Source organism: Polypterus senegalus, chromosome 6 (assembly GCF_016835505.1).
Source record: "Polypterus senegalus isolate Bchr_013 chromosome 6, ASM1683550v1, whole genome shotgun sequence".
Taxonomy (NCBI): domain Eukaryota; kingdom Metazoa; phylum Chordata; class Cladistia; order Polypteriformes; family Polypteridae; genus Polypterus; species Polypterus senegalus.
Window position 1 is genome coordinate 175,635,697 of NC_053159.1, and position 18,960 is coordinate 175,654,656.

An 18,960-nucleotide genomic window follows, 5' to 3' on the forward strand; every position below is an offset into this window, starting at 1 on the left:
TCGTATTGTGTATTTCTTCATTTTCTCTGTTTTCTGAATAGTTAATACGCTCGTTTTTAAAGAGGCTCATATTAATACGTTTATGCAGTACTTTCAAAGATGTAAATATTTTTAAAGACATCAATAGATACTAGATACTAGGTCTTAATGTTTTCCAGTCTCACTTCCAGCTGCATACGGCTTGGCCATTCTTTCCAGAAAGTAGGACGCTGAGCTAAAGAACGCAATATGCATTTGAACAAGGAGCTGTCCAAGTGCTGAAAAAAATGTGATTTCCTTGAGCTTTTCTCTCTGAAATGAGACCTTACCAGACATCTACGGTGAAACCGAACCTAAAAAACAAACGATCCCTGAGATTCTCCAAATTGTCCCAGTAAGACGGCGATGCCATTGAACAGTGGTATGAGTGCCACTGTGTCCTGATTAAACCCCGGGCTGAGTGTGGGCAGGTAAAGTGAAGCACGAGGCTGTCGGTTCGATCAGCACCAACTCCCGAGCCCCACCGCTGATTCTCTGTGTCGCTCCGAACAAGACCTTTCACCCGCCAGTGCTCCATAAGCAGCAATGTCGAAACAAATGCACCGTGAAGCTGGGATCTGTTGGTCGCTTTGGGCAAAAGCGTCCACGAATGTATAAATGCATATGTAATATATTTAAATGTCACCCCTTTAGACTGAGGGGGAGGCTGCGCGTTGTTAATTGCCGCTAACTATGCACAACATCACAAAATTAAGAGCGATGGATATGCATATATATTTTCTTGGATTCAACACCCGTAAGGTTTTGCGAGAGAAAAAGCGAACTGTAAAAGTGGCAATGTCAGAGTAATTAAAATAACACATCTTCACGCTGGTTCGACATAGCATGCAATATTCGTTCTTTCCAAGGAAATCTGAGCGATGCCATGTTCATGTCATTTTCTTAAATAAAGCTGCTTCTTTACAGTTTAATTACTTTAACATTTCATTGCCATGCGTGTCTTTTTAAACCCCTGTCTTGTTATCTGTAGTTATCTTTTGTTCTAAAAGATGGCATGATTTTTTCGAACACTTTACTTATTCCTAACGTTTGTTTTATTCTGCTCAGTAAATTCGGGTTAATCTAGTTTAACGTCAAAATCAGCACCGACTTACTTTTACGTCCTGTACAATAAGAGACGCGGCTCATATTAAACACAACTGTCATATGAGTTTGTGACAAAAATTCCGTTATGTCCATTTGGTTGCGTGTGTTGGTGGCGTGAGGGGAGCTGTGTTGACCCAGCATTGTGTTGACAAGCCGCCTACTTCTCGACAGCTAAATGTCTAGAAGGTATGCAGCCATACTGGCGTGGCGTTGGTGATGCTTCAGAGTAAAGGACTACTGCCATAAAGGTAAAAAAAAAATGTAATAATCTTAAGAAACTCCTACAAGACGAAAGGTCGCGTTCCTATACAAGGCTTGAGGAGGTGCGTCTCTCTGAAAGCACACAGGAGTACAGCGTATGCTTTGTAAAAAGAGAACTTTTAGCATCGACAGGCATGGATTTCCACAAGGATGTTCCCTTGAAGGAAATGGCTTTATTTTTCAGCTAATTAAAACGCGTGTCTGGAATGTTTGAAACTTAAATTAGGAAAACACAAGCAATTAGATATTGTGTCCAGAAATTAAACAAACGGAATCCCAGAAGTACGAATCTTCATCGCCCCCTTTCGGTCATTTCTCGTCTCTCTCTCTCTCTTTCCCAAACATAAGCCTGCTGGTGTCACAGAAGCAAAGGAGGCTGCAAAAAAGTCATTGGGTACAACTCCATATATGCTGTTGTATGAGTTGCACTATCACACCCAAAAGCATCGCCAAGAATCCAAGTGCTCTGGGTGAGTGCATCACCTTACCGAAGAACTTTAGCGACAAGCTTAATAAAGAATGGGTGGGTGTGTGGGCGGTGTACTGGAAGACGCCGTGTTTCCATCATTTATTCATTTATTTTGAATTTTAATTGTTATTAAGTGTCAAATCGTTTTCCTGGAAGCTAAAAAATCTCGGCGCCTCCGCCCGTCCTCTCCTCCCCTCCCCTCCCTCCCCGTCTCTCCACATATGGAGCGCACTGAGGACGTAGCGCGTTACTCATAGGGTCAAACTTGCGAAAAGTCCATCTTCGTGATCGTAATCCGTGATCGACATTATAAAACCCCAAAGGCAACCAAAACACCTGCAAATAAAGTCACGTTTGACGGGGGAAAAAAGGACATTGCGCTCCATGATTTTTTTTTTTTTTTTGCAGACAAAGCGGATTTGGTCGATACTGAAAGAACCCCAACCAACATCAGAAGGAGGTGTTCGTGTGACTCATGCGTGCGTAGTAACGGATAAATAGGCGATTCACGCTTTAAAAACAGCAACTGAAACGTACTTCAACAAAAAAAAGGTCACACTGGATGGATTTGTGCTGCCGATTGACATTCCGACGTTATTTTTCTTGGAGACTTATAAAGATTCTTTGCGATTAGTGACTACTGTGCTTTTTTCCTGGGTTCGTTTCCTCGGAGTCTGCTACCTGTTTGCCCACCTGGACCGCCAGCACGGTAAGATTTCGATGCACGACATCTCCTCATATTGATTATCTACGTATACGAAGAGATGCAGGCTCCTATTAATTACAACTTTTTTCAGAGTAATGTATTTCAATTGCTTTGTGTTTATCTTGTAAAACGTTTGAGTAAGAATTGACTTTTTAACTATATAAATTGGATCGGAAAAGAGATTTTAACGAAATCCCAAATTCTGAAAGACCACTTTAACGATTGCCTCGTAAACCATTAAGCAGAGCGTCCACAACATTGAACCATTTTTATTACAAACTTATAAATTGTGATACAGCTTTCTAATCGAGCTGCAACTTGTTGGATTTTCGTAAACTCTTACCGTTTCTTTTATACAGGCAGTGAATTTAAATTTTCCGTAGCACCGATGATTTGGGGGTTTAATCTTAATTGGTAAATCGATCCTGCGTTTAGCCAATCATTTACTATGTGAAGGGTTGAATTTACAGTCATCATTAATATTGTTCACGATTTATTGCACTGAAAAAAACAGCCAAAGACATTTATATCTTCCCCCTTTTTTTCCCGATTATCGGCGATGACGTGTTAACTGGGTGATTTATTTAAGTATGAAGAACTAAAATGCGTTTTTGACAGCAACATTTAGACGGCGCAAATTCGGATGACAAATCAGAAATTAGACATTTGGTAATTCCAATAGTGGAAAGTTCATAACCGAAGGACAACGAGTTATTTATTAATAGGTGTTCAAATTAAACGCTTATATTTCAAATCTGTAATATACAGAAAAGTAATTGATTTGACATTGGTGCTGATTTAAAAAAATAAATTCTTATGTCACACCTATGCGTACAAATCGCTGCATTTGTAGTTCATGCCGAGCCTTTCTGCTTCTATGCGAGTTTTTTTTCTTTCAGAGTATATTTCTGTTTAATCCGAGAGTTGCATTTTTATGATTAACACATTTTCATTTGCTTTGCAGTTAACCATTGCTGTCCATCTTTATAAAATAAGAGGCGCTTGCTGGGTGGTGACAATACACGTCGGAGAGAAGAGTTTTTATCTCAAGACTAATGGCATCATCCGCACCTTCTTCCTCTGGCGGTGGCCCGGATCCCAACTCCACTAATTTACGACCTCCTTCTACAAGTAGGTCTCTGATGCTGATAAAATGCTATTTCACTTCTGTTATTTACACTGCCCTGACCGCCATTAATCCTTATCTAAAAAATAAAAGTGAAAAATTCGAAAGTATGCGACAAAATTCAACAGCAAAATAAATTGCCTTTACGGCACATCCATTAAATCCAGATCTTGCTATTCTTACTAGCACATTAAGCATCTACTCTCTGTCTCTCCTTTTTTTGGAAATATGACAAGCAGCTATTTTTTGTAAATCGTCTCCACTGAAGATTTCAATAAATCCAATTTCTGAAATTTTAAGAAATTGCAGGTGCGCAGGACTGACTGATTACATGTGAGACGTGCAACGCGAGCAAAGCGTACCTCCCGAAATAAACTCGTAATCATCGAGGGTTTGTTTTTTTTTTTTTTTTTACTTACATGTAATGGTAATCTTTGCCAGTTATCCGAAAGCGTTTGAATGAGTGGTTCGACATACAATTAAGATGAAAATGCCTCTAATTGCCCCGGCACAGAATGCTCTCTAATGGCCTCGGCTCTACACTTAGCTCTTGGAGTGTCACTAACAGCGAGACAGGGCGAGTGTGTCGGGGACAGATAGGAGCAGTTCTGCCTCAGCAATCTTCTCATCTGCTGTGGGCAGGGAAAAAGAAGTTCGATGGCATAATTGCCCAACATATCGTCTGACTAAAAAAAAAAAAAAAAAAAGCTGGCTTCGATCACCATGATGAATGTTTTGACCCAAAGGGGGGTGATAATGCGAGAGCGCACTTTTGTAATGTGTTACTTAATTGGAAGCAGAACGAGTCCAAACCTAAAATCAAACCGCGGGACACAAATGAGCCCTCGGATCATTTTAAATATGTTTTTTTAAACAGTGTCGTCTATCTATATGTGTTTGGATGATGCAGATGAAATTGATTGCATTGTTTACCTCGATAAACGTCCTCTGGCAGTGATTTTATTTAACTTCTAAATTCCACTGTCCGACAAACGATTGCTCAATACATGTTTATTACAGTATCTTCATATATCGCATATACCATTCATATGCAGGGTTAAATTTACATTTACTTAAGTTTAAGCCTGTTTTTAATTACTATTGACCTGCATTTACTTACACGTGTCAGTAGACTTGTCTTTTCCTATACGCCCTTAAAAATAACGGTTCTGAAATGGCGCATTGTGTGGCTTACCCTTTCAGCAAAAGAACCTTTTCATTCTGGGTAGCGATCGAAGTTGGTTCTTTAGCTTTGATAAGTTTCCTAATTTGTCTACAAAACAGAAATCTTTAGTAGGCAGGATAACTAACGGATGAAGAAGACCTGAAACCTGCCGGTATGACTGCGGGGTCTTTTTAAAGCCAGGAACCCACTGGTATTTCACAAATCCGTTATCATCTGTTTGTGGCTATTTATGGAGCCTAAGTCTGGAACTTGTGGAAACCCTATGGTATCGCTCTAAAGAACCACTTTGGCACCATTATGCTTAACAGTGTAGGTGTTGTGCTTTATACACACACACAGACATATATATACATATACATACTATATATATATATATAGAGAGAGAGAGATAGATATATGTGTGTGTGTGTGTGTTCAAAATAATAAGTAATATATATTTAACACACTTTCTAGTACAGTATTCCGTTTTCTATTATTAGATTATCATCAGGCTGATTCCTTTACCCAATGCGACTAACAACATTTGGTTCCATTTCTTTTGTTCTTCCAGATGGAGCACAGGCAGGTGAAGTGACCTGTTCATGGTCACTGCCGGTCAACAGCGGGATTTGAAACCACAACCTCACAGACTGAGGTCCAAAGCCTTAACCCGTACGCCAGCTTTAGGTTTTGTCGCGCATGTCAATAAGCCCTACTCAGTCCACCTTAATGTCGATTGCTCAAAAATGTTAAACTTGCTCATCCAAAACGTATTCTTCAAAGTATGACCTGAATCTTCTAATTCTTGCAGCCATAAGAGGCGATAAAGAATTACGAAATAAATGTTGTGCTGTGCAAAGATTGGGGAAGAATTTGGATTACAGTTTTTTTTGTATTTTTTACATTAAAACTCTTAACATGAAGGATATATGAAACACAAGGTTGTTTTTAAAGCGGGCTGTCTGAGTCTGGCCGAAGGCTAGTCATGCAGGTCCGATTTAGTCAAACACTATTTTTCACCCAATTAATTTCTGAACCCTTCCCCCGACCCCATTTCATGCCAGTTTATTTTAAACTGCCATTTTGTCGGAGCCGTGCCAACACATATTAGACATTCACTTCTCAGCCGGCGCTGCTAATAATCTGTGAAGTGATTAAAGAAATTCTACACAAAAGGAAAATGGAAGACAAAAATGGGTTTCATGTGATCGAGAATCTTTTGCGGCTGAATGCTTTTCATTGTATGGATAGTCCTGGGATCCTGATGGACTGTCGCCCTCTCCAGTGATTGTTCCTGCCTTGTGCCCGATGCTTGCTGAGATGGGCTCCAGCTACCCCATCAACCCACTCAGAATAAATGGGCTTAAAAATGGATGGATGGATATACCTGGAAACCTGGTGTTCTGCAAGTGGCATTCATTTTTTTTTTTATGTTTTGCTTTCAGCTTATGACACCTGGTGTGGGGTCGCTCATGGATGCACAAGGAAACTGGGAATGAAAATCTGTGGTAAGTTTGTTTAATGTACTTTTTAAACTTGTATGAGACAATAGCACCGGTAAAAAGAAAAGTTTTTAGACACAAGTATATACGTCGTATGACTCACGAAACGAGCTACAACTAACCCCGCGTTAATCGCATTCATTTCCTATGCTCTAATATATGTATGGCCATACTAATCTTAGCATTTACTACTGGGCGATGTTGTTGTGGTGTTACTTGATGAACTGAGTGTTCGCAGGCACGCTGATGCCCCCATCTTGTCGATTCCCATCTAAATGACGGCAATTTAAATTAAGATTTACAAACAAACCCTGGCCCTGTCTGGGCGATGGTAACAAGCCTTCTACGCCATCTAGTGGTACAGGGTGTAAAAGTCACTAAGGACAACTCAGTAGGGGAGTGATTAACTACCTGGTAATTGAGGACACCTCTTTACAAGATCCAGATTATTCATCGTTAGCAATATATTGCAAAGATGACATAAATTATTCCGATGATAAATATTAACATGTCACTCAAATGTTGTGTGGCCTACCCCGACACTTTAGGACTTAAAAGGGGACCCAACCAAAGACTGGACGTCCATGTGTTACCTACTCGAGCACCTACACATGCACCGGGTTTATTTGGAGCCTCCTAATCCGAAACACGCAGCTCTTTTCAGACATGAACACAACACATCGTCTGAAATGAGTATATAGTGATAGGGTACAGGCATATGAAGCCTGGGGCTACACTCTTAAAAATAAAGGGCCAAAGTGCTATATGCTATAAGGGAACCATTTGATTTCCAAAAGAAGCATCCAAGTGAAGGTTCCAGGAAGAACTTTCACTTATTGGTGTAAACAGAGTTCATAAAGAGTCATGAAGAGATGACAACAGATTTATGAAGTATCCATGGCTTTGTGTTTTTTTTTAGAAAGGGCTCTCACTGCATATACAATCACACAGGCTCAATTCAGGTTTTCTTGATCAGTTAGTATCCCGCCTACTACACCTTTTATCGTTTTGTCCACATATTGGAAATTTTTGCAAAAGCCAATGAACCAATTTCATATGCGAAGAACACTTCACGGAACAAATTGTTTATTTGTCAAGTAATGGCTCCTCAAGGAACCACAAACCCAAGTAAAGCGTCGTCAAAGAACTGTCTTATTTTAAAAGTGAGAAGTGTAATTCGAGATGATTTGGTGGCTCATTACTTCTCAATTTCCGGGACTTGTGGTCCTTTTACGAGCCAGCTGTAAAGTTAGCCTCCTCACAGCATCAGCAGCTTTACTGGTTTAAAACTTCAAATAACTTCTCGCATTAGTACTCCAAGTTTTAAATCTGTCTGAATCTGCAATCTGGTCCACAGGTATAGGGAAGCCCAACCCAGCAGTACGAGGGGCCCTGGTTCTGCTCGGACCACTTTAAAGCTGCCGATCAACACAGTTTACTACAACACGAGAAGCCTGCAGGCAAAAAAAAAAACGTGCAAAGTTCACGAAGATCATATGTTCCCCATCTAGCATTGTGAACACATTTGGTGTTTAGTCCCGTTATTTTCTGTTACTTTTCATTCTTCCGTTTTCCAGTTTTGAAAATACATATAGCACCTTTCACGAGAAACACCTGAGAAGATGTATGGCAAAGATAACAGGAATATGCAGTATATTTAATTATTATTGTATTATTAGTTGAAGATGGAAGGTAGAACAAAGCTGAAGAGAATACGTCCTTCTCCTGGTGTGCGCGTTGCCGTCACTGGGCTTCTCTTCTTCTTTTACGGGCAATAGTCTGTCTGTACGTTAAAAAAAAAATCTGTTATATCCGCATATTTGGAACCTTTTCAAAATCCACAGAACCAGCTTAATTTGCAAAGAAATATTCTCTCAAATGAACAATGGTTCTACGAAAAACCCCGTGACCTTTTGTTATAAGGAACCGTTATTTTAATCGCGCGCGTTCTGTATACAAAACCAAATCGGCAGTGTTAAGTGATAACCTGTGTAAACTGCCGAGGTGCGGTCATTCTCGTTTATTTAAGGGTTACAATAATCCAGAATGATTCTGGCTATTAAAAAAAAAAAAATTCTTCAGCTGGACGATTCTTAGAAAATTTCGATTTGCGTCCACAATGGCCCCACCACCTATGCAAGGAGTTCAGCAAACCTTACTGGAGACCAAACAACAAGAGAAAAAAAAATCCATATTGTGAGTGGGAATAAAATATTGCTGCTTTCAGTATCATGGATTTGCAGCTTTGGATTTATCGGCTCTTATCGCTCAACACAAGAAGGGGGTTACTGGCTTAACAAAAATTAACCAGCAATTTATTAAATGGCAATTCGTCGACCTTCTGTTTCCGTGAGATAGGCGAACCCTGTGCGCTGTCCAAATCTGAGGAGGTGTTTGCTTAGCAGTGTGGAGGATTGAACTCCTGCGGGCTGTGTCTTTTGTGTACTAATCGGGGCTGAATATCTCATTTCAATTAATAGGAAACTGACAAATTAGATAACTGGGTTACAATCAGAGATGGAAATGGTGTTGAAATGAACTAAGCCAGTATGATCAATCTATATGGTCACGTAATGAGCGCAGCTTCTGCTCCTAGGAAATATATTTTTAGGTTGTCATTTTCATAACGGGAGTACAAACTGTAATCGTGGCGCGGGTCTTTAAAGTGAATGACAAGGATTTAATGAACCATTTTGTTATCCTTTTTGAAAGTGTCCACAGAGATGCCGCTCCTCAAATTGAAAAGCCTCACCTTCATTTTCCTCCGCGAATAGCTCCGGTAACGCATGGCTGCGCCCTCTTTGTTCCCCTCCTTTGGACCAGATAACATGTTACCAAAAAAAAAAAAAACGTGGATTACCAAGATCCTCTTCCATTTTTATTTTCGATATTTCTAGAGTGGTTTTAATATAAACATAATGAAGCATTTGATAAGGGTTATCACTTTTACACCCACACCCATAGTGACGTTTAATTCAATTAGCTTTGTACTTCGGCGCTGTGAAAGGTGCTATATAATAGCTTCTCGTGTTTTTTTTTTGTTTTGGCAAGTGCGTGGTATTTTTGTTTGTTCATCTTCTTTCTCGGTCAACAGCACATATGAAGATGGCCTGTCATGTAGATTCACATTAATGAAGGCTTCTTTTTGTCCCGAATTGTATCCTGCAGGCTTGGGTTGCATTGACCCGTTCCATAGCCCTTCCCCAACGGCTGCTTGATGAAGTGGAATCTGTCCGAGAGATTTAATAAGAATTTACCATTGCACTAAATGGCGAATATTGGTTTTTGCATGGCTGGTTTTCATGCTGATGTCACGCGGCTCAACCTCCTACAGGCAAATTGTCCCCCCATAAATACACAAACAACAGAAAGCTTTCAAATCAAAATCGCCAGAGCTGACCCATCTTAACTATACTTAAAAAGAGAAAGATATACTTCTTTAAAAATCTTACTTCAGAATAAGTAGCAGGGATTTAATCTTTGGACGATGCTAGGGCACACTAACAGGTCACCTCTCTCTTCTACACCCTGTAATAATGTAGGGTTCTTGCAACGGAACAACAGCCTGGAAGACAAAAGCCGGATAGTGAGTTCCTTTAAGGAGCGCCAGGCTGCCAAGAACCTTCTGTCCTGTGAGAACATTGACAGAGACCCCCGGTTCAGACGCACTGAGACAGACTTCTCGAATCTCTATGCAAGAGGTAAAGCAATCCAACTTTAATGTTTAAATCCTGCTCGAATATATACGATATCTGGTCAAGTAATGGTTTAGATTTTAATTAACCGCCTAATAGAAAGACAGAATGCACACGGCTCAAACTCATAATGTTATCTTTTGTAAAATGTTATTTTTCTAGATCTTTGAACAAGTTTAACATATGACTTTTGGCATAAGCGCGTCTCTTTTAATGATGCGTATTTTACTTTTCAAGAAAATAGACATATTGTTTTTGTAAATGTTGACACTTTTTAATTGTAAATTACAGTTATCGCATGGTAATGTTCTATTTTAGGTGCAGTTGATAAATTTTTTTTTTACCTTTTATCCTAAAATAATTAACCATTGAGCGGCTGTAAAGCGCTGTGGTGTATCCTGCGATGGTGCAGCCTTTACGCAGTCCAGTGCGCCGAAAGCGCCACCAGCGAAGCTGCGACTGTAACGCGTTCAACTTGTTAATCCAGATTTACTGCCAGCCAAAAATGGAGAGGAGCCTACTGTGCAGTTCCTGCTTGAAGTGGTTGACATTCTCCTGAGTTATATCAAGAAGACTTTTGATCGCTCCACGAAGGTCTTGGATTTTCATCATCCGCACCAACTCTTGGAAGGAATCGAAGGGTTTAATCTGGAATTGTCTGACCAGCCCGAGTCTCTCGAACAGATCCTGGTGGACTGCAGAGACAGCCTGAAATACGGAGTGAGAACAGGTAACGGACAGTTATTCTCGTGAAAAAAACATCTGCCTCATTTCCAATGCGATGCTTTGCTGTTGTGCATTTCATTTAAACGACCGACGTCGGTGTGTGAGTGCTATATTTTAGCTTAGCATGATTTATACCGCTAGTATGTTGACTTTTGAAAGTAAAACACTAAAATGTAGCCGTATTACTTATGTGGAGGCAATTCGTGGGCCCAATTCGTTTGTTCTTATTTACAGGCGCGCTGTTTCTTGTTATAATTTGCTAGCATTAAGGCCATTACAGCCAGGACCGTTTGATGATCATCTATCGTTATTTTAAATCAACGTTTGACATGTGTGTTTTATTGATACCTACCATTTGGCAGGCGCCGTTATGCAAGTCACTTCCATCATTTGGGATACAACTGGGCACATTCCTTTTGCTTTTACCAGTTGGAGCAAAGGCAGGTAAAGCGACTTGCTCATGGTTTCAAATTTATATAATGTTTGCAAGCTAGCGGTTTCTACTTTAAATCTTTATTGATCACTATTGTCTCCTTTTTTATAATGACATCCCAGGTGAAGTGACTTGCTCATGGTTACAGATTTATAAACTACTGCTAGCAGTTTCTGTTTAAAATCTTTAATCATTACTATTGTCTCCTTGTTTATAATGACCTCAGAAGTGAAGTGACTAGTGACTAGCGGGAGTACAAAGCCTTAACCGTTACGCCTCACCGTACTAGTATAATAATTTATAACATTGTATTATTATCTGAGATTGATATAAACTTAAATCGAATTAACAACTGGGTGTCATTTCCTTACGGGATTTAACACAAACTCCAGATATCCGAATGCATGTCATTGTTCCCACACTGTACATCAGTTCTTAGACGTGTTCGAAATTTGTGAGCTTTCTTGTTTTAAACATCCAAAAAAATCTGTCGCTAATTCATGCTTAACACACAAGGCCATGAAACATACGCGTGTTTGCTGTGATTAACAGTTGATTTCATTGTTTGTTTCCCAAAAGATTGATAATTAATTTTTTTTCGATTCTACTATCACTCCGTATAATTTTATGGATTGGTGTGGTGGTTAAGGCTTCGGATCAACGGTTGATTGCATTGATTATTTTTTAAAGCGTAATTTCTTTGTTAATATTTGATATTAATATTCATTTTGTTAATACCACCCCAGAACGTTTCTATGGATTGGCAGGGTGGCGTAGTGGTGAAGGCTTTGGAACAACAGTTGATTTTATTGTTATGTTTTTAAAGCTTACTCATTTCATTTTTTCCTGAATCTTTGATACTTAATCTAAATTTTTAACGTCACTCCATATCGCTTTATGGAATAGTAGTGTGGCGTAGTGGTTAGAGCGTTGAAAGAAAGAAAGAAAGAAAGAGTTTTTAAAGGAACGTTATTAGTCAATAATCAACAAATCATTTAAAATGTCGTAAGTGCCGTGTTAGCCATTATGGATGCAATGAGAAGTCAAGCAAAATTACACATTTTATTGGCTAACTAAAAAGATTACAATATACAAGCCTTCGAGGCAACTCAGGCTCCTTCTTCAGACAAGATGTGTTGCCTTGAAAGCCTGCATATTGTAATCTGTTCAGTTACAGCCAATAAAAGGTGTTATTGCATCCATAATGGCTAACACGGTACAACACCCTAATGTAGTAAAAAAAAAAAAAAAACAACTACTCACGCCCCCCCCAAAACAAAATGACTAATTTATATTTCAGATAAGAAAAATCAACTAATTATTCTCAAGTTTGCCAATTGCCTCCTGAACGCACCACCGTTCCGCAAAACAATCGACAATTGCGATCATTGTGTAGAATGTACAGTGCATCCAGAAAGTATTCACAGCGCATCACTTTTTCCACATTTTGTTATGTTACAGCCTTATTCCAAAATGGATTCAATTCATTTGTTTCCTCAAAATTCTACACACAACACCCCATAATGACAATGTAAAAAAAGTTTACTTGTGGTTTTTGCAAATGTATTAAAAATAAAAAAACTGAGAAATCACATAAGTATTCACAGCCTTTGCTCAATACTTTGTCGATGCACCTTTGGCAGCAATTACAGCCTCAAGTATTTTTGAATATGATGCCACAAGCTTGGCACACCTATCCTTGGCCAGTTTTGCCCATTCCTCTTGGCAGCACCTCTCAAGCTCCATTAGGTTGGATGGGAAGCGTCGGTGCACAGCCATTCTAAGATCTCTCCAGAGATGTTCAATCGGATTCAAGTCTGGGCTCTGGCTGGGCCACTCAAGGACATTCACAGAGTTGTCCTGAAGCCACTCCTTTGATATCTTGGCTGTGTGCTTAGGGTCGTTGTCCTGCTGAAAGATGAACCGTCACCCCAGTCTGAGGTCAAGAGCGCTCTGGAGCAGGTTTTCATCCAGGATGTCTCTGTATGTTGCTGCAGTCATCTTTCCCTTTATCCTGACTAGTCTCCCAGTTCCTGTCACTGAAAAACATCCCCACAGCGTGATGCTGCCACCACCATGTGTCACTGTAGGGATGGTATTGGCCTGGTGATCAGCGCGGCCTGGTTTCCTCCAAACGTGACGCCTGGCATTCACACCAAAGAGTTCAATCTTTGTCTCATCAGACCAGAGAATTTTGTTTCTCATGGTCTGAGAGTCCTTCAGGTGCCTTTTGGCAAACTCCAGACGGGCTGCCATGTGCCTTTTACTAAGGAGTGGCTTCTGTCTGGCCACTCTACCATACAGGCCTGATTGGTGGATTACTGTAGAGATGGTTGTCCTTCTGGAAGGTTCTTCTCTGTCCACAGAGGACCTCTGGAGCTCTGACAGAGTGACCATCGGGTTCTTGGTCACCTCCCTGACTAAGGCCCTTCTCCCCCGATCGCTCAGTTTAGATGTCTGGCCAGCTCTAGGAAGAGTCCTGGTGGTTTTGAACTTCTTCCACTTACGGATGATAGAGGCCACTGTGCTCATTGGGACCTTCAAAGCAGCAGATATTTTTCTGTAACCTTCCCCAGATTTTTGCCTCAAGACAATCCTGTCTCGGAGGTCTACAGACAATTCCTTTGACTTCATGCTTGGTTTGTGCTCTGACATGAACTGTCAACTGTGGGACCTTCTATAGACAGGTGTGTGCCTTTCCAAATCAGGTCCAATCAACTGAATTTATCACAGGTGGACTCCAATGAAGCTGCAGAAACATCTCAAGGATGATCAGGGGAAACAGGATGCACCTGAGCTCAAAATGGAGCTTCATGGCAAAGGCTGTGAATACTTATGTACATGTGCTGTCTAAATTTTTTTATTTTTAATAAATTTGCAAAAACCTCAAGTAAATTTTTTTCACATTGTCATTATGGGGTGTTGTGTGTAGAATTCTGAGGAAAAAAATGAATTTAATCCATTTTGGAATAAGGCTGTAACATAACAAAATGTGGAAAAAGTGATGTGCTGTGAATACTTTCCGGATGCACTGTATATTCTAAGTTACATTGTGGCTTTCACAATGCCATAAAATAATTTCATCATTTTGATTTAAAGAAAGAAAGAAAGAAAGAAAGAAAGAAAGAAAGAAAGAAAGAAAGAGAAATATACACAGTAGATGGAGATATACGCTTAGATAAAGAAACCAAACGGCTGCAGCTTACCCATAACAAATGCCGTTTGGAGTACTGGTTGAGGCTTTGAGCTTCAAAGACTGAGGTTGTGGGTTCATGTCCCGCCAGTGTTACTGCATGTGTGACCCTGAGCTAGTCACTTTACCTGCCTGCGCTCCAATTGTTAAAAGCAAAGGATCCGATTGTACCTCAGATGTTGTAAATCGCCATGGATGAAGGCATCAGCTAAGTCACTGTTACCATAAATTATACTGTAACTTGCCTGTTAACATTAATAAAATGCTGTTCTATACGTTACTTTGTATTAAGAGATGTATTCCCGTAAGAGTTTAGCAGTAACCAGAACACTTTTCTGTGATTAATTCATGTTTCATAACTTTAAAATATTTGTAGGCAGCGTTCCAAATGGGCCCCACCTGCTCCGCTTTTTAAACTGGATGCTAGGGGACTCCAGCCGTGCACGCGATTGTACGAATGTTCTCTGATTTTGACTTTAAACAAATCTCCTCCTGCTTTGAACGAATCTTTTGCACCCGTGCTGATTTTTTAAAGTTACTAACCATAAACAAATTTATTTCTAAAGTTACTTGCCATAAACAGATTAATTAATTTTATCTATTTATTTAGTTGCTTGCTCGTTTGTTATAATTGAAATGTGCGTATCACAATTGCACGATCCAGGAGCCGTAAATAACTTTAAAGGTTTGGGGGGAGTTACTGATATGTTAAATATTGCTCATATAAGCTAGCAAAAACGACGTTGTTGTTGTAGTCCAAATGCTAAATCTTATGTGCAGCATTATATTGAATCATTTTTCCTATAGAATATTTCGTTTGAGCCAAATCCAGCAGGTTTCTGTTTGGCACCTCCACAAACGAATTGCCACACGCAATGTGAAAACGTTCATAATATAAAGGTTGCTCCTGAGAATGACATGATTTCTTACCATTGCGTTTGAGACATACTGTTTGATTAATTTTTTTTCTCCTCCGTCTGTAGGTCATCCGAGATTCTTCAATCAGCTTTCTTCCGGACTGGACATCATAGGTTTAGCAGGAGAATGGCTGACGTCGACTGCCAATACAAACATGTAGGTCTTGGGTTCCTCTTGCCTATCCGTTTTGGTACCGAGTCATGTAGTTGAAGCAGATAACTTGCTTGACAACCTTTAAGATATGTTTGGATGAGATAGTGGGACCTCTTAGCAAACGAGCTGAATGGTCCCCTCTTGTTGGTCAAATTTCTTTTTAGGGAAAACAATTTTTAATCTCTGGGAGTGAGAAAATAAATGTCCAGGTATCGTCGGGGAGAGCAGAACTTTACGATGTCGACATGAATTCATTTTCGAGGTGAATAGGATTGACGAGCTTGTTGGACTGAATGGCTTGTTCACATCATGAAGTTTTCTGTTGCTAAATTACACATGTCCCTTTTTTAAATAAAGCGCCACCTATGGTGAAAAAAATAATGAAATCCATTTTTCCAAACCAGAAGTCCCCAATTGTTAATATTGATCTACTTGTTCAAACAAATGTTTTGCAAGCAATTAGTATTGGCTATTAATGCTTCATTCGTATTGCAGTACATACTGTACAATGGAAAACAACCAACGGAACAACACGTCCACTCTCCCTTTAAGGCTGGCATCCTTTAAATGAAGTAGTGAGGTCCTACACGAGCCCGTGTTCAGTCGTTTCTTTTTTTGTCGGGTTTCAGAATGTGAACCACGTAACGGCCCGACAGGCAGCCAAGTCACGTGATCCTACCATGCCTATAAGGGTTCGCAAGAACAGCACGGCCTGCCTATTTATTCCGAAACAATCGTGATACAAACCCTCTAGTCAAACTAAATTGCATATCGATCTGGAAACAGTGCTACATGGGTTTACATATGATCTGTGTACATGGCTTTCGGTTAGGGGGGAGGGGGGGGTCGATGCAGGGTGTGGGTGTTGTAAATTGACTTCAACGAAATTAATATTTTTACCGGTGATTCAGATAATTGTATTGCTTTAAAGATATAGGTGGAATGAAACTGTATTCTGGTTGCCTTAATCTTGTCCCAGATTACAACTCAACGGTCCATTAACTTTGGTTGATTGTTGGCTGGTATCAACAGACGAGGCCATCCAGAAGCGGAAAGCGTTACCCTGGGCGATGCGAGCGGGGGGATGGGGCGGGGGGGTGGCGCGTCAGGCTGAATCTGTCACCTCGAACGGCGAATCAAAAATAATTTGAAAACAGACAACAAAGCGACATTAGCTAAAGTTAAACGAGGACCTCTCGGAACGGCTTGAATGTAATAATACGACGTCATTCGCGTCTAATTTTACCGAGAAAGAACGTAAGGATCCAGTAAAGGTGATACAACTTGGGTGGGCTTTTGATTCCCGATACTTAAATGTAGTTTACACAGTATGACCCCATTTTAAATTGGCAGCTGTACGTTACATTAAAAATATTTATTTGTTTCGCGTCTTATTTGTCTTATTTATTTAAAAATCTCAAAGCAGTTTATACAGTATGAATTGCAAGGTTACATTTAAAATGTTTTATTATCACATGCATATGTCTAAAGATGGTTAAATGTTTTCAATATAGCCTAAATTTAATTGATTAATGTTAATGTGATAGTGCACATCGTGTGTGTTTTACTCGGTTTATTCCTTCATTTATGAATACCTTTTCTGTGCAATGCTGGGCTGAATGTGTTAAAGAAAAATGACAGACTAAATTGTATCCTCGTTGTTTGTACTACTAATTAGGAACACATTTACACGACTCGTGAAACTTATCAGGCGCACTCAATGTCGGATCAATAGGATTTATTTGCAAGATCAGTAGGAAAATTCACATTCAATATCGAGTCTTTTGAACCCTTATCTTTATAATTTGAAAATATCACTGCCTAACGAGATCTTGACTATTGCGTTCTTAACCAGAGAGATTAAATATTTAGTTAATCAAATTAAATTCAGTTTATTTTGTACAACTCTCTTTACTGTTAGCAGGCGCATATAAATCTGTTTAAAATATCGGGAGAAGTTGCCTTTGGGATATTGCTAACCATCTGCACATAGCTAATTTAAGATTACTTTGTGGACAACTTGTAATCTATCTATCTATCTATCTATCTATCTATCTATCTATCTATCTATCTATCTATCTATCTATCTATCTATCACATAGTGCCTTCATCATTTTGTTTAATCTATATATCTACACTCTTAAAAATAACGGTTCCGCAACAGAACTTAACTGAGTTCATTGGTGACAAAGAATCATTTAATTCTGGAAACAGTTCTTAGCATCTGTAATTGGTTCTGTGTCGTATTTCAAGAGGTTCCCAACATCTGGACAAAACAAAAATCTTTAATGTACAGTATTCGACGTCGCCGGATACTAACAGACAACAAAAACTGAACTGAATCTGTGGAATTGTATGCAGCTCAGTGCCTTTTAAAATCAAGAACCAACTATTTCTTAAATCTCTTATCATCTATATTTATGGAGGCTGTTATAGAAAAAAATATTAAAAATTACTTTTGGAACCTTCACATGGCTCTATCTATATCTATACTATATATCATATAGTGCCTTTTTAACTATTATATAGTGCCTTTACTATCTATTATATAGTGTATTTCCTATTTATCTATTATATAATGCCTTTTCTATCTATCTATCTATCTATCTATCTATCTATCTATCATATAGTGCCTTTCATATCTATCTATCTATCTATCTATCTATCACATAGTGCCTTCATCATTTTATTTAATCTATATATCTACACTCTTAAAAATAACGGTTCCGCAACAGAACTTAACTGAGTTCATTGGTGACAAAGAATCATTTAATTCTGGAAACAGTTCTTAGCATCTGTAATTGGTTCTGTGTCGTATTTCAAGAGGTTCCCAACATCTGGACAAAACTAAAATCTTTAATGTACAGTATTCGACGTCGCCGCATACTAACAGACAACAAAAACTGAACTGAATCTGTGGAATTGTATGCAGCTCAGTGCCTTTTAAAATCAAGAACCAACTATTTCTTAAATCTCTTATCATCTATATTTATGGAGGCTGTTATAGAAAAAAATATTAAAAATTACTTTTGGAACCTTCACATGGCTCTATCTATATCTATACTATATATCATATAGTGCCTTTTTAACTATTATATAGTGCCTTTACTATCTATTATATAGTGTATTTCCTATTTATCTATTATATAATGCCTTTTCTATCTATCTATCTATCTATCTATCTATCTATCTATCTATCATATAGTGCCTTTCATATCTATCTATCTATCTATCTATCTATCACATAGTGCCTTCATCATTTTATTTAATCTATATATCTACACTCTTAAAAATAACGGTTCCGCAACAGAACTTAACTGAGTTCATTGGTGACAAAGAATCATTTAATTCTGGAAACAGTTCTTAGCATCTGTAATTGGTTCTGTGTCGTATTTCAAGAGGTTCCCAACATCTGGACAAAACTAAAATCTTTAATGTACAGTATTCGACGTCGCCGCATACTAACAGACAACAAAAACTGAACTGAA

General features: G+C 39.0%; 1 protein-coding gene across 4 annotated transcripts in view; it reads left to right on the forward strand.

The window, feature by feature from the left end:
• Positions 1 to 1,767: 1,767 nt before the first annotated feature.
• Positions 1,768 to 18,960, forward strand: part of gad1b (glutamate decarboxylase 1b) — a 66,051-nt gene continuing 48,858 nt past the window's right edge. Inside the window, exons 1-6 of one of the 4 annotated variants that reach the window (XM_039757601.1) lie at positions 1,768 to 1,856; positions 3,526 to 3,692; positions 6,298 to 6,360; positions 9,897 to 10,055; positions 10,537 to 10,779; positions 15,385 to 15,475. In XM_039757601.1, coding sequence (XP_039613535.1) covers positions 3,617 to 3,692; positions 6,298 to 6,360; positions 9,897 to 10,055; positions 10,537 to 10,779; positions 15,385 to 15,475 — 632 coding nt within the window. In that variant the 5' untranslated portion in view covers positions 1,768 to 1,856; positions 3,526 to 3,616. The other 3 variants (XM_039757602.1, XM_039757600.1, XM_039757603.1) reach the window with 3 other exon arrangements.